Below are 13,471 nucleotides of genomic sequence, written 5' to 3' on the forward strand. Positions count from 1 at the left end.
GCTTAAATATTAAACTCTATCCAATGACTTTTCTCTGCTGAATGCTGAGATTTTCACTCTCTGAGCTTCTTCAACTTTTGAAGAACTTTTGTTTCTCGTTCTCTGGGAAGATGTTGGAGAAGATTTTAATCCTGCTCTGTTTGACCTCTGCTGCGGCAGGGCAGCTCTGTAAACCAGGTGAGTGACCAGAATTAGTATTTTTTTTAAAGTTTTGTTAATTATTCTTTGTTCTTTCTCCGTTGGCCTTCTGCTTAGACACTGTGAACACACAGAGTGGTTACTGTAAGGCCTTCAGCCTGCTCGTGTTTCTTTGTTTCCTCTTTCGTGTGGAATGCAGATTAATCTGAAGCAAAGTCGATTACACACATAACTTAAATGTTTGACTTAACTATGACCTCCATTTGACATCAACACATTCTCAAACACATGCTCTTTAAGCTGTTTGTCTTCCACCCAATCAGGTTAAAAATTAATTTTAGATTACCGTTTTTCTGAAAGGCTTTGGGTCTTTTCTCGACACATTGTTAAACTCATACCAGCAGAAAAACACAGCAGTTTACTCAAAATATACTGAATATTACCTAAAACCTTTAATTTACAAGACAAAATGAAGTGTTGTGTTCATTTATGTTCAACTTTGTGTGTATTTGTGTAAAAATACAGTTTGATTTAAACTTTTTATTTATTTTATTTATTTATTGCAAGACAACAGACAATACACTATAAAACAACAAGAGGCGAGTACAATGACTAAATAAATAGAAGGGAATAAAGGGGGAATATTCATGTTGTGTCCAACACTTATATTTCACATGTTAATAGAACAGAATGAGGGTTACTTACTGTCAGATGGATAGTGTCTCTGGAAGTACAGTCTTCATCTCCTTTACCAAAATGGTCTTCTCCTACATTTTTCACTTGATATCAAATCTCTGTCAGACTGTTACTGTTAAGAGAATTGATTCTTATGTGTCATGGTAATAACTCTTCAGGTTTTAGAAGACTGATTTTTCATATTCCTCTGTGTAATGAAAAAGAGCACAGAGACATAGGCCTACAAGAGATTATTCAGGGGGAAATACTTTCAAACCTAACAGTTCTACAGTGAAAAAACTATCCTGTACTCCTAAGAACATGTTTTGTGTTCACCATGAGGTTTCTATGTTCATGATGAAGCTTTGTGTGCTCACAAGAAGGTTTACTGCACTAAGAGGAAAACATTTTGTGTACATGAGAAAGTATTGTGTGCACATGTGAAACTTATGGAAGCATATTGAATTCAAATGAGAAAGTAAAAATCTGCTCTGTAGCACTTTTACATTTGCTTTAAATGTGAAGTGCATTATAAATAAAAATGTATGTTTCTGAATTAATGAGATAATTATCTCAGAATTATGAAATGTTTGCGATTCTCGGCACGTCGCTGGCGCCTCAGTTGCACACCATGGGGATCCAGTGTTTTCAGTAATTGTCTGATTGTCTCTTGAGTTACCATGTAGCCTGCCTGAATGTATTTCAGATGCATCATGTTATGTCAGTGAAGCATGTCTTATCGACACAGCTGATCCTCCTGACAGATCAGAGCGGGGTTTGCTTCTAAACGTGGAAAGTCAACAAACTTATAACAATATAATCTACAATATGTGACCCAAAGACACTAATATGTCCCCATGTTTCAAACCCAAACGAAATAAAACTGAATTAAACTCAAAAGTCAGGAATTTCGTACAGTAAGTGGTCTAAATGAGAGCTTCTGTTGGGAATTTGAGGAACATGTATCCCAGGATTTAAAAATGTATTCCTGAGATAATTATCTTGTTTATTAAAAAAACAACAACAAAAAAAAACAGAGCAGATCTTATTTTCTCATGTGAATGCATTACTCTTCAATAGAAATTGTCTGGCCTACAGAGATGTCAGAACACTTTCAAGCTTTTCCTTTCAGACAGAATGGCAGAAAACTTTCTGCACTTTAACACTTTCCAGTGATCGCGAGAACTTTTCTCTTGAGCCCAACAAAATATCTCAATACTCTTTGTGCTCGCGGGATAGATCTATAGAGCCCATGAGGTAGCTTTCCATGTGAATTTCAAACATATCTTTATTTCTGCCCATGTCCTGTTATGGTCTCTGTACAGTTCAATCAAAGTATAGAACAAACTTAAAATAAATACAACATTGTTCAGCACATCACTGTTGTTGAATGAAATGTATTGTTTCTCAGTGAATTAGAAATTAGCTTTATAATTAATCAATGCTGACTTAATGTCAATATTTACTGTAGTGTATTAGCAGTTTTTTTAGAAAAGGAAACTCTTTAACATGAGGTGTTTAACCTGTAGACGTAGACCTCGTGCTCTCACTTCATACACATCCCTGAGGGAGATTTAGTGAATGATATCCAGGGGCGATGCTAGAGTCTGTTGGGGCCCTCTGCAAAAATGAATCGGGGGGCCCTCCAACAAGCGCTCATCTCTATTATGTCCCACAATTCATGCGACCACTTTTTTTCCCTTCTCCTATAGACAGATCATTTTCCTTAATGTTTCTTTGTTGACTTTCATTGACAAACTTTGGTTTTCACAGCAATCATGCTGAGCAGGGCAACAAAAATGAGTGCTGTCAGCACTGCTGTGGTTTAAAGTTTGTGAACACTCAGGGGCCCCCCTAACTGGTCTGGGGCCCCAAGCAGTTGCCTGTCTTGCCTGTTGACAAGCAGCGCCTCTGATGATATCAACGTTACAGTTAACACTAAGAAAAGAAAGCTTACACTGCCAATAAAAAATAACCTACTATGGAAACTACATGTGTGTCCTCTAAACATTAACACACGGCAGTAATAAATAAAGTTACAGAGCAGGAAACCAACCTCCTTTCCCCGCTCTGTTTCGACACACCTGACAATAAAGTTTGCAAGTTTGCAGACTTCAGCAGACACACGATGAGAGTCATTTAATGACATGTGGGCAGCCTCTTAAAGATCTACTATTCTGCATGTCATGACTTCTACAGTGGAAGATTTTAAACGTGTTTTTTAAGTGAAAAATGAAGTAACGGTTCAAGTGGCAGACTGTGCTTCACATTTCATCATGATGAAACATTTGCTAACAAAGAATGAGAAATGCTTTTTTCATCGGAAAGAATTTCAAAAGGTTTCGATGAATTTCACACTCTGTTTTTGAAGATTTCAAGACTCATATTGAAGAATTCAGCCCGAGAAACTGAAACTGTTACTGAGCCGTGCGTCAGAATCTGTTTTTTTTCTCTTTGCAGATGCTTCAGATGGCTACAAAGTCCGACTCAGCATCAAAACAGCTCTGGGAGATCAGGCCGTGCGTGTTTCTTTAAATATTAATCTGCCTACTCAAAGCAATCAAAGCTTCTCATCATGACTAACAGTTTGAAGCCTTACTATGTTATGTGCTTTCTAACACTGTAACATATAATTCATAACCAGTGGATCATTTAAGCAGCCAAAGCTTTCCTTAGAAAGAGTAATATGATGAATTTAAAAACATAATTCTGTTAAAGTGTGATTTTTTACTACGAGGGCAAAGTCCATGTGGTGATCAGTTAACCTTAAAGGTCTCTCAGGCAGCACATGATCTTTCTGTTGTCGTTGTTGTTGCAGTACCTGTGGGATGAGAAGGAAATGTTTCTTTTCCGATCAACGATGGCCTACGCCATGAGGGGACAACTCAACCAGCAATTTGAGTAAGAAAACTTTCTGTACACGTTTAAAACAATAACAAAGGTAAAGAATATGATGGCCTATAAAACTGTTATATAATATCTTCTCACCACAATAAAAACCAGTGACTCATACTTAATGAACCTGTTGTTGAGACTAACGAGCTCTTTATTGTCCTGTGGAACTTCCCCAGTGTGTCCAACATCATCGTGTGTGAAGAGACTGCCAGAGTGTCCTTCTGGTTTGTGGTGACGTCTCCGCTCAACACATCCAACCTGGTAGATAAGAAAAGTGTGGAGGAGGCTGTCAGGTAATCGCTTCATACGCTGACACTTTATAACTCTATGCTCTCGGCAACAACCGAAAGAGGTCACATATCTCACTTATGTCAGATCCAATGCTCAGTGCAATCTTTGTTTTCGTCTGTTTGGTTTGGTGGTGATGACATCTCAGCAGTTCACACACATTGTTTGATATTTAGTTCTTTGAAGGTTGTGATGGATGTAACTTTCATTAAACACCTTTTTGTTCTTAAAGCTGTAATTTGAAACTTTTGATCTAGATGTGTCTCTTTAGAACTACCAGCCTCTCAGATCAACAAAAGTCCATCAGTGGACCATTATGACCGAGGTCAGCTGTTTGTAGGACTCATCTCCATTCTGATGTGAAGTCCACAGATGATTCAGCTCTTTTTTCTGTATTGTAGACCAAACAAAGTCTTCAGTTGGTTCTGTTAGTCTCCTTTTCTTTTCAGTTTGCTCTTGTCTTTGAGGGGCACTGGTGGCCTAGTGGTTAGTTTTTCACTAGTTGTCCTCTGTCCTATCTCCACATTAAAGGCACAAAAAGCCCCAAAATAAATCTTATTTAAAAAAAAAAAAAGAAGCCCCAAAATAAATAAATAAAATAATCCTCAATTTGAGACCGCATTTCCAATGTGGCGTCGACATGAAACCTGTGCTTCAAAATTCAGTGGGTGACATCACTGAGAGTACGTCCATGTGGAAATATGGAAATTAGCCAAAGATGCTAAAGTTAGCCAATATGTACTGGTCATACTAACCAGGTGAAGGAAAGAACTTCAAATGATCATACAGATACATGTTAATCGTTTTGAATGGAAAGGTTTTTTTTAACACTGTTGAGATGGAATAGAGGAGACAGAGGGAGAGAGGCAGAGTGATGAAGTTGAATGAAGAATAATGAATGACTGTGGGAGTCTTTCTGCTTGAACTTACACTGAGATCCATTTGTCTCAGTCACGTCACTTTCCATTTTGGATGAGCTTGCTGAAGTCAAAGCTAACTTATCAAATATTTGATAGGGTATTTTTAAGATTCTTGATATATTTTTTCTGAACCATTTACAATACAGACACAGAAAACTAAAACTCAGCATTAAAAATGAAGTTAAATAAAAAGATAATGAAAACAAAAAGTCATAAAGATATCAAACTGACTAATGAAAAATCCAAAACTATTGTAACCATTCCCCTAAATTATGCAAACTAAGACCAGAGCCTGAAGGGTTTATATGTTATGAGTTGGATGAATAGATGTGGATAGAGGTGTGTGTATCTTGTCTTAATCAAACAACAGCTTCATATTTCCCCAAACCAACTTGCTGCCTGAAGCTAAACTTGGGCATGAAACTTGATTAGACAACACCGCTGATATCTGAAATCTGATATATGGCCCTCATTAAGCGTCATTAAAAGGATTAGACTCAGCCATTATCCCCCTGTAGTTGTTGAAACACAGCGGGGCGTTTTGGGGTCCCATTAATTAATCATGTGAAAAAGGAGAAGCCATATTTGTGCTTTTTGGTTAGGTCATCATGAATCATTTAGTTCTCCTGACTTGAATAATCACAGCTAGCCCACATTTGTAGCATTGAGAACATTTTGATCACTGAGGACTTATGAAACACACTCTTCAGTTTCAAACACTTACAGATTCATTAGAGGAGTAAAAGTTGCAGCAGTTGTTCGGCTGTCCTGAAATCAAATCAGTCTTAAAACAATTTGCTCAAAATGTTCATTATTTGTATGGAGAGGTCACATTTAATCAACATTTCTTTACTTTTCCAACAGAAAGCACAGGAACCGCATCAACAGTGCCTTTCTGCTAACAGATGAAACCCTGGAGTTTGAGGGCATCCCCCGGACCCTGGAAGCCCCCTTCACTCCTGACACCCCCCCATGGCTCATTGTGTTCGGGGTGGTCATGGGCGCTGTGGTCGCTGGCATCATTGTTTTCATCGGGTTCTCTGTGGTCCAAAAGAAACGGTGAGCAGATAATTGAAGATGCAAAACTTCTGCTGTTTAAAAAAAGTGATCTCTACGGTGGCCCTGAAGTTCAAAACACAGCAGAATTTAAGGACAACACAAAAACCTCTCACAAAACAAGAACATGATCATACTTTACACAAAGAAACGTACTAAATATTTCATGACACACAACATTTCAGAAAACAAAAAAACTTTTTTAAAAATGAAAACAAACATCTCACAGAACAAATTTACATTTTAATCACAGAAGAAGGAAATAAACCCGTCTTCTGCATTTCTTTTAAGCATTTTTCATCGGTAAGCGCCACCTAGTGTTGGGCTTCTTGCTTAAAAAAAGACAAATTTTGTGAAATGTCTTCAGTGTATTTGTTGTGTTGTCATGTAGCGTTTTGGAAATGTCATTGTGTTTATATGTAAATAGAAAATTCTGATTTTTTGACAATGTGATTATTTCTGAAAAGTGTGATGCATTTAGTGAGGTCGTTGTGTTTTTTAAAAGCTTCACTTTTTTTTACTCTTATGAATGTTTTTTTATCTAAATTGTTTTGTTTTTGTGTTTTTGAAATGTTAAACGTCCTTTTTGTTTGTTTGTTTGTTTTGACCTTGAAAGGCTACAGTAGATTATAGAGCTGTCTCCGACTTATTTGTTGCTTTTTATTCCAGCAAAAAGAACAAGAAAACCCCAGAGGACGAAGACAGTGAAGAAGAAGAGAGCCGAGGGAAAACGATGGAAAACGGAGCTGCCAACGAGGGCGTTTACAACATGTCGTTCACAGACGAGGAGCGGTTCACACGGATTTAAAAAGAAAACATCTTTTTAAAAAAACCCCAAAAAAAACACTTCCATATGAGAAACGAGATGTTGCAAAAGATTTTGAAGCTGCTCCTAGAATGCTGCACTGTAAAACAAATCGAAGTTGTAGTTTATAGTTAGTTTGTCATTGAAAAGATTTGATACATTTGATGATTTTTTTTTTTTACTTAACTTTCATCACCTTTCAGCCTCAAACAATAAGCACATGGTGAGATGGTTTTACACATAAACACATTTTCTGCATCAATTGATGATAATTAAAGATCTCTGCTATAGAGAATATCATGACAGCTTTGTGAGTCCTCTACAAAAAGGAATCTGATACTTCTCCATGCACGAGTTGAGATATTGTTTGTGCTTTTTGTGTTTATTTCAGGCCTGTGAGTGAAAAATAGAGTTTGCCCTGAAGAGCTGAATACATTATTTTGTCTTCTGTCTGTTCCTCATGTAGATGTCAGGCTGCACACTGGATGCTTTCTATATTTAACCTGCAATTTTTTTTATACCCAAATCTGATTGATTTAGAAGAGATCAGATCAAACACAGTGTCCCAGAGGTGATGTCTCCTGCTTCATGTTAGATCTCTGCTGCTGACATGATAGTTGGATTCCTCTTTCTTCTCCTAGACTGGAGTGGGAGGGAGTGGATGGGAAACCCCCTTAAGTCAGCTGGAGCTGCAGTTTCCCAGCTTTTTCCCCGGAATTAAAAGCTGCGTTTCAAAGAATGGGATTCATTTTCCAAATGAAAAGTGTTCTCTTAACTTATCAACACATCGATAGAGATTAAAGAGGAAACCCCTTTTACCGTACATGTCATATTCACTCGGTCACGCCATGGTCACACACTGAAGGCAGAGGATGCTCCTTAAAGTACTCCATTATAACCCATACACGGACTCACACACCTACTGTAGATTATTCGGTTTGAGATCAATACCATCAAACCCCAGCAGAGTCGGACCTGTTATACACAGTCCATGAGTCACATACTTCTGTCAATAGATATGATTCTCTCCTGGTGCATGCTGGAACAAGGACAGTCGTCCAATTAAAAGGCGTAATCGAGCTGTAACTCAACTGTGCATGTAAATGTGCTGACTGTTGCACATCACAATCAGGTTTAAGCAGAAATCTGAGGGTCAAACTTTGAATACTGTATATTTAGAGCATAGAAAAGGACCTGTTCCTAAACATCTGCCCAAATTAATTCATCTGAAAAATAAACGAATCAAACCATCTTTTGTCTGATGTCTAAGATCAATGTCCAGCTGCTCTGATGATGATTAAGGCAAAGCTGAAATGATTATGTCCACCTGTAGGTGGCACCGTTGTACCGTCATACTGAGTCTTTTTTCTTCTTCCTGGTCAGACGCTGCTGTCCTCCACTTCACACATCTCTGCTTTACTCTCTTTAAAGTGTGTTAGTGACAAACTGCCCTTTCAATGAAAGAGAATTTCAAACATATTTTAATTTCCTGTTTCCTATTTTTGGTCTTTCGTCTTTCACTTTGTGTCTATATTTAGTTCTTTGTTAAAGTAACTCTGTTCCTGATCTGCAGGTGAGGATGTCTTCTTGTAATTATTCGTTTGTTTCAGCAGCAGTCGAATGCATTAAGATAAAACAGTGTGGTGGTACATGCAACGTGGAAATGACTATTAATCTTCTGGCTCTTCATGAAATACCCCCCTCCTCTTCCTCTGCATTTCATGCTGTTGCCTGAGGAGTCCGCTCTATAAAATATTTTCTGTCAAATTCAGTTTGAAAGCATCACAATCTCATTAAGGAGGCGTTAGATTAAGACATAAATTGTCAGTGTGGAGGGTGAAAGAAAGTGCAGAAAGTCAAACACATTTGATCACATTATTTACTGGCATTAGTTTAATAACTCCTCTTGATACCTTCTCAAAAATAATGAGCTTTGAAATAGCCACAGAAACGAGTCATTGTGAGACGACAGCCTGCCTGGATAACACAACACAATCTTAAAAAGCATTGTTGTGCAGCTTCCTCTGTGTTCAGGGCTCGTCTCCAGAACAATGGCTGCACGTTCTACATCACATAATGGCTGCTGCCTAATTCTGTCTCTTTAAACGCGGGACATAAATAAGCCTTTGGAGATAATTCTAGACGAGCAATCACAACAGTGAATTAAAAATAATCGTCTTGTGTGGGTGAAATGAGAGGCAACATTGTAAGTCGGCAACAGTTTAATAACTGCAAATCAGATGCTTCATTTCCTGTGTGGATTCCAGTAAATAGACCCGTCCCACAGGAGAGTCCACTGTGTGGAGCAATGACCGCTACAGCAGGAGTTGATGTTTATCTACACATGGACATTATTTACTTTCACAACAGCACACACACGTCTCTGACAGTGACAGTCTAATCATCTCTAACTGTGTGCACATTGCATAGTGAGTAGGGGTGTCTCGATTCTTCACACACACCATTACATCCTCTTTACGCATATTTGTCTCAGCACTGATGTGTTTGAATAACATTTTGAATATCATTCCGGAAATGACAACATTCAAGATTTGATCCTGCAGGCCATGAAAACAGCTTATTAAAATTGGATATCTAAATGAGGTCTTATAAATGAGGCATTTTCTGATTAAGACGTGGGATTTGATTTTTTTTTTTAAACTCAGGTTTTAGAAGCATTCTTTGGAAATTTGAATGATCTGCATCACATCCTCCATCCTGTTTACATTCAGCTCTTTATGCTGCGGAAAATAAACAACTAGCCCACAATGTTCAAGGTTGGAATCACAGTAGATATGGCTGCACGTTAACAGGAATCTTGAAATGAATTAAATAGTAATTTCCATATCCTTTTTTTATACTGAGGAAAACATGTTTTTATGCATCTAGAACAGTTTTCACCAACTTCATTTCATACAGTGAATGCAAAGAACTCAATTATGTAAGAAGAATGGAGGAAAATAAAATAATTGCTTGATCTCTGTATTAGCTTGAGTTAAAAAATCAAAGAAATTCAACTTGGGCGAGACATTCCTGTGAAACTGTCTTAAAAGTCAGTCAGCCATGAAAATCTCCTGATCCTGAGACTCAACAATCTACCTTCTACAACCCACCATTAATACAAAAAGCACTTTACAGGTTGGTTGTCTTGTAGAAAGACCTGACAAATAATTTTTTTAAATAAACTTCTTTACAAATCTGCTTCATGTTGTTATTTCAGCGTTCTTTGGGTCCATTAAATGTTTTAGGTTGCAGCCAAGAGTCTCTTTTCAAACAGCCTTAGTAAACTGAAAGCAGCCAATGTCGGACTTGATAGATTTGGTGAAACTGAATACCAGTACATGGTACCCATCTGATAAAGGCTCAGAAAAGGTGAGTTGAGTCTTATCAAGCTAGCAGGTCTCTAAACTTAGCACTTCTCAGCCTCAAGTATCTGACATCGCGGTAATGATGAACTTTTGGTTTTGTTGGGTGAGGGGGGAGGAATCAGGAGTAGAGAGTGACATGCAGGAAAGGGTTAAACCCAGGCCACCCGCTTTGAGGGCTACAGCCTCTTTAGAAGGGACGCAGGACTAACAACAAGACCAATGAGTGCACAGTAACTAGACAAAAACCTCATCCTGCTTTATTATCACTCATAAAGAATCTGCTGTGGAAAATGTTAAAATACAAAATGTTAAAACTACATTTTTCTGTAGCAGGCTTTTTGTTGCCTCTTCTGACACCTAGCCCTCGAGTCTCAGGCATTGTATAGAACTACATAGAAATCTTTATGCTGATGGTGTTGTTGTTTTTTTTGGTAAACACATCTTACATATTGAGGCATTAATTAATTCATTAACTCATTAAAAGTTTGTTTCATAACCAGCTCAAAACTCCACACAGGATCTTTAAAGAAGGAGGCAGTGAGGAATCAGAGCTGTGTGAGTTTCCTCATGAGCAGTGAACCGTTTGCAAACACACCTGGACAAAACTTTTCCTGTGTTTTGGTCTGAGCACAATACTAGTTTATCAAATCTCACAGTGTGAAGGTAAAATGCTGCCATACTGCTGCCTTCAGGGAACAGGAGGATTTTCGGGGTTGTGCTGAACTTGTTTCTGTTGTTTCAATACATCTCCGACTCTGGCAGTGACCAGGGTGTCTCTGAAAGTGCACCTGCAGGCTAAAGCTACAGTAAGCTCAGATTAGCTTTCAGCCTGCAGCTTTTGTGTTTTGTGCCAAATGAATTAAACACTGACCCTACATTTTAATTACCATTCCTTTTCTGTAAAGAATCAGAATCGTGACACCCCCTAATAGTGAGTGGACTCTGCTGATGTGATGAAGACTACCTGCTGATAAGGTCGTCATGATACCAGAGTTTAAAACTTCAACTCGACTCTAGTAAAAATCAAACGATACCTGTTCAGATACAACAGCAATAAAAACATAAGTCCTAACCGATAAATTGGATAATTTCTTGTTCTTAATTGCACAAAAACATGCATGTTGCCCATGTTTTGTGACTTTAGACAGTGTGCAGGAGGAGGATTGATGGACTCATTCCTCTCCAGCGTACCTGTCCTTTAAAAAAGACGGATTAAAAAAAAAAAGCTTTGGTATTATAATGTACTATAGATCATTAAAATAACAGACTGTATTGTGTCACATGGTATCTAAGAGTATTGAAGTGTTGAACATTTAGACTTGCTGAGCTACAGAAAAGAAATGAAACACACTCGGACTCACAGACAGACTCTGTGAACACGTGGCAGTACTGTACTGTTTAAAACTCTCCCAATTCAGAAGTTTCATTCAAATTCCAGGGATTTCCAAAGAGCATGTCCATATTAAACTATCAATATTAAATATCACAATTCTGCTCAATATTTAATGAGGCCCATTTTCTAACAATGCAGCTTTCAGGGCTCGGAATCAATATTTAAAAAAAGTTAATTTTTCATAACTTTAAGCTTTGAAAGCTCCAGTGCATTATTAATGTCAGCTACATGAGCAGTGTGAAAAGTGACAGATCCATATGCATTTCTATAAAGACAGTGGAGGTGAAAACTATACACTGTGCACTGATGCCAACACAAATCTTCACTCTGCTGTCGAACTCCTGGATTTTTCCCCTGCAGGGGGGGGCCAAACAAGAAGATTTCTGTCAGAGTCTGTGTGTTTATCCACCCTGCTGTTTTGAAAATCCATCACTGTCAACAGCCCCGCTCCTCTCTCTAACTTTTCCCTTTATTGCAGACTAGAAATCCCATCTCTGTTGTTGTTTTTCATCGTCCTCCTTTTGTTTATGAGTCTCATCGTCAGGCGCCTCAGCAGTCCCTCCTCCCCCTGTCTCTCCCCCGTCTCCCTCCTTCTCTTTCTCTCTCTCTCGAATGATCTCCACCAGCCTCTGAAACTTCTGGTTTAACTCCTCCATCCCCCCCACCACTTTCCCCTCGTCCTTCTCCCCGTCGCTCTCCAGCGAGCTCAGTGACTCAGCGCGTGAGTCACGACCCTCGAACTCGTAAGTCTGCAGTGAGTCATATGGCGGCTGCGACAGGTCAAAGGTGACCTGGTCCAGACGGATGTTCAGGAGGTCTTCCATCCGGAGAGGCTGCGGGTTGGCCGCCTCTCCTCTCGCGCTCTCCGCCCCGCATGCCCAGCCCGTGTTGTTGCCAAACAGCCCCCCAGTTAAGGACAAAGGCTGCGAGGTCAGATCCTTCCCCTGGAGTTTGCACATGTTCAGTAGCTGCATCCCCGCCGGGAACAAGCCACCACTGCTCACCCCGTTGGAGCATGTTCCTCTGTTGTTGGGATTCAGCGAGCCCACGATGCTGTACGTGTCTCCTGGCAGGTAAACAGGAGGCTTTACACAACTCGTTTGACCTCCATTTGAATAATTTCGCTCAGAAACAGAGGGAATAGAAGAGTCAGTATCAATGTCATCCAAAGTGCAGCTGGTGGCTCCGGTGCTGATCTGGGTCTGCGATGACCCTGGCCGCCCCTCGTGCTGGTTTGACGAGGAGCTGGTGTGACTTTGGCATGAAGACTCATTTGGGTCACAGTGGGACAGATCTGCAGAGTCGCCGGCTGGTGTCGACTCTGTTTCTGTCGGTTTTATCTGTGAAAGAAAAAGAGAAAGACGGTTTCATTTGACTCGGACCGACATGCAGGGGTAAATAAATAAATAAATAAATATATGAGAGCAAAAACAGGACTAAATTATTTACATATAACTCCACTAAATGACTGCTGTATCATATTAAAAATCAAATAGCACTAAACGTTCCGCCTACGTGAATTGATTTGTGTGATTGAGGAAATGTCAAATTGTCAAACTGCACAAATGTTCTCATCCTGACATTTTATGTATCCTTGATCGGGAGCCCAGTAGTTGTATAATGGCTCCTTGGTTAGGTATGCTCCTTTTAATTTTGTTTTCTTATTTTTTTGCACACAGTTTTTTCGTAGCTGGTAACAGTCTCATCATCCAGTCATCATGAATGACTTTCAAATGCTGGCTTGTTTTGGTTACATTGGACATGCAACAGTTGCCAACATTTTGCAGAGAGGCTCTGCAGGAGAATTCATTTTGAATTGGCTTAATCTGAAGAGCAAGAAAAGTGAAAGAACACAGCAAGCTTTCATATTTTCCACAGTGCTGTTAAAGGGTCACATAGTATAAAATAATACTTTGTAAACCTTGTCTAATAC

At 39.0% G+C, this 13,471-nt stretch overlaps 2 protein-coding genes across 2 annotated transcripts in view; one reads left to right on the forward strand and one right to left on the reverse strand.

Annotated features, from left to right (window-relative positions):
- cltrn (collectrin, amino acid transport regulator) lies at positions 1-8,029 on the forward strand. The gene is made up of 6 exons (XM_020632980.3): positions 1-177; positions 3,274-3,332; positions 3,632-3,714; positions 3,885-4,001; positions 5,781-5,975; positions 6,642-8,029. Exons 1-6 carry the CDS (start codon positions 42-44, stop codon positions 6,778-6,780), a joined length of 729 nt encoding a protein of 242 aa, XP_020488636.1. The 5' UTR covers positions 1-41; the 3' UTR covers positions 6,781-8,029.
- A 3,338-nt stretch (positions 8,030-11,367) lies between these two features.
- Positions 11,368-13,471, reverse strand: part of LOC109983295 (cadherin-7) — a 50,976-nt gene continuing 48,872 nt past the window's right edge. Inside the window, exon 14 of the mRNA XM_020632928.3 lies at positions 11,368-12,878. Within this exon, the coding sequence (XP_020488584.2) occupies positions 12,018-12,878 (861 nt within the window). The 3' untranslated portion in view covers positions 11,368-12,017. The remainder of the gene's footprint in view (positions 12,879-13,471) is intronic.

This window comes from Labrus bergylta, chromosome 6, assembly GCF_963930695.1.
Source record: "Labrus bergylta chromosome 6, fLabBer1.1, whole genome shotgun sequence".
Classification (NCBI taxonomy): domain Eukaryota; kingdom Metazoa; phylum Chordata; class Actinopteri; order Labriformes; family Labridae; genus Labrus; species Labrus bergylta.

Coding starts and splice junctions, on each gene's coding strand:
- cltrn (XM_020632980.3), top strand. CDS start 42: ATGCTGAGATTTTCACTCTCTGAGCTTCTTCAACTTTTGAAGAACTTT. Junction 3,715..3,884: donor CAACTCAACCAGCAATTTGA/GTAAGAAAACTT, acceptor GAACTTCCCCAG/TGTGTCCAACATCATCGTGT. Junction 4,002..5,780: donor AGTGTGGAGGAGGCTGTCAG/GTAATCGCTTCA, acceptor CTTTTCCAACAG/AAAGCACAGGAACCGCATCA.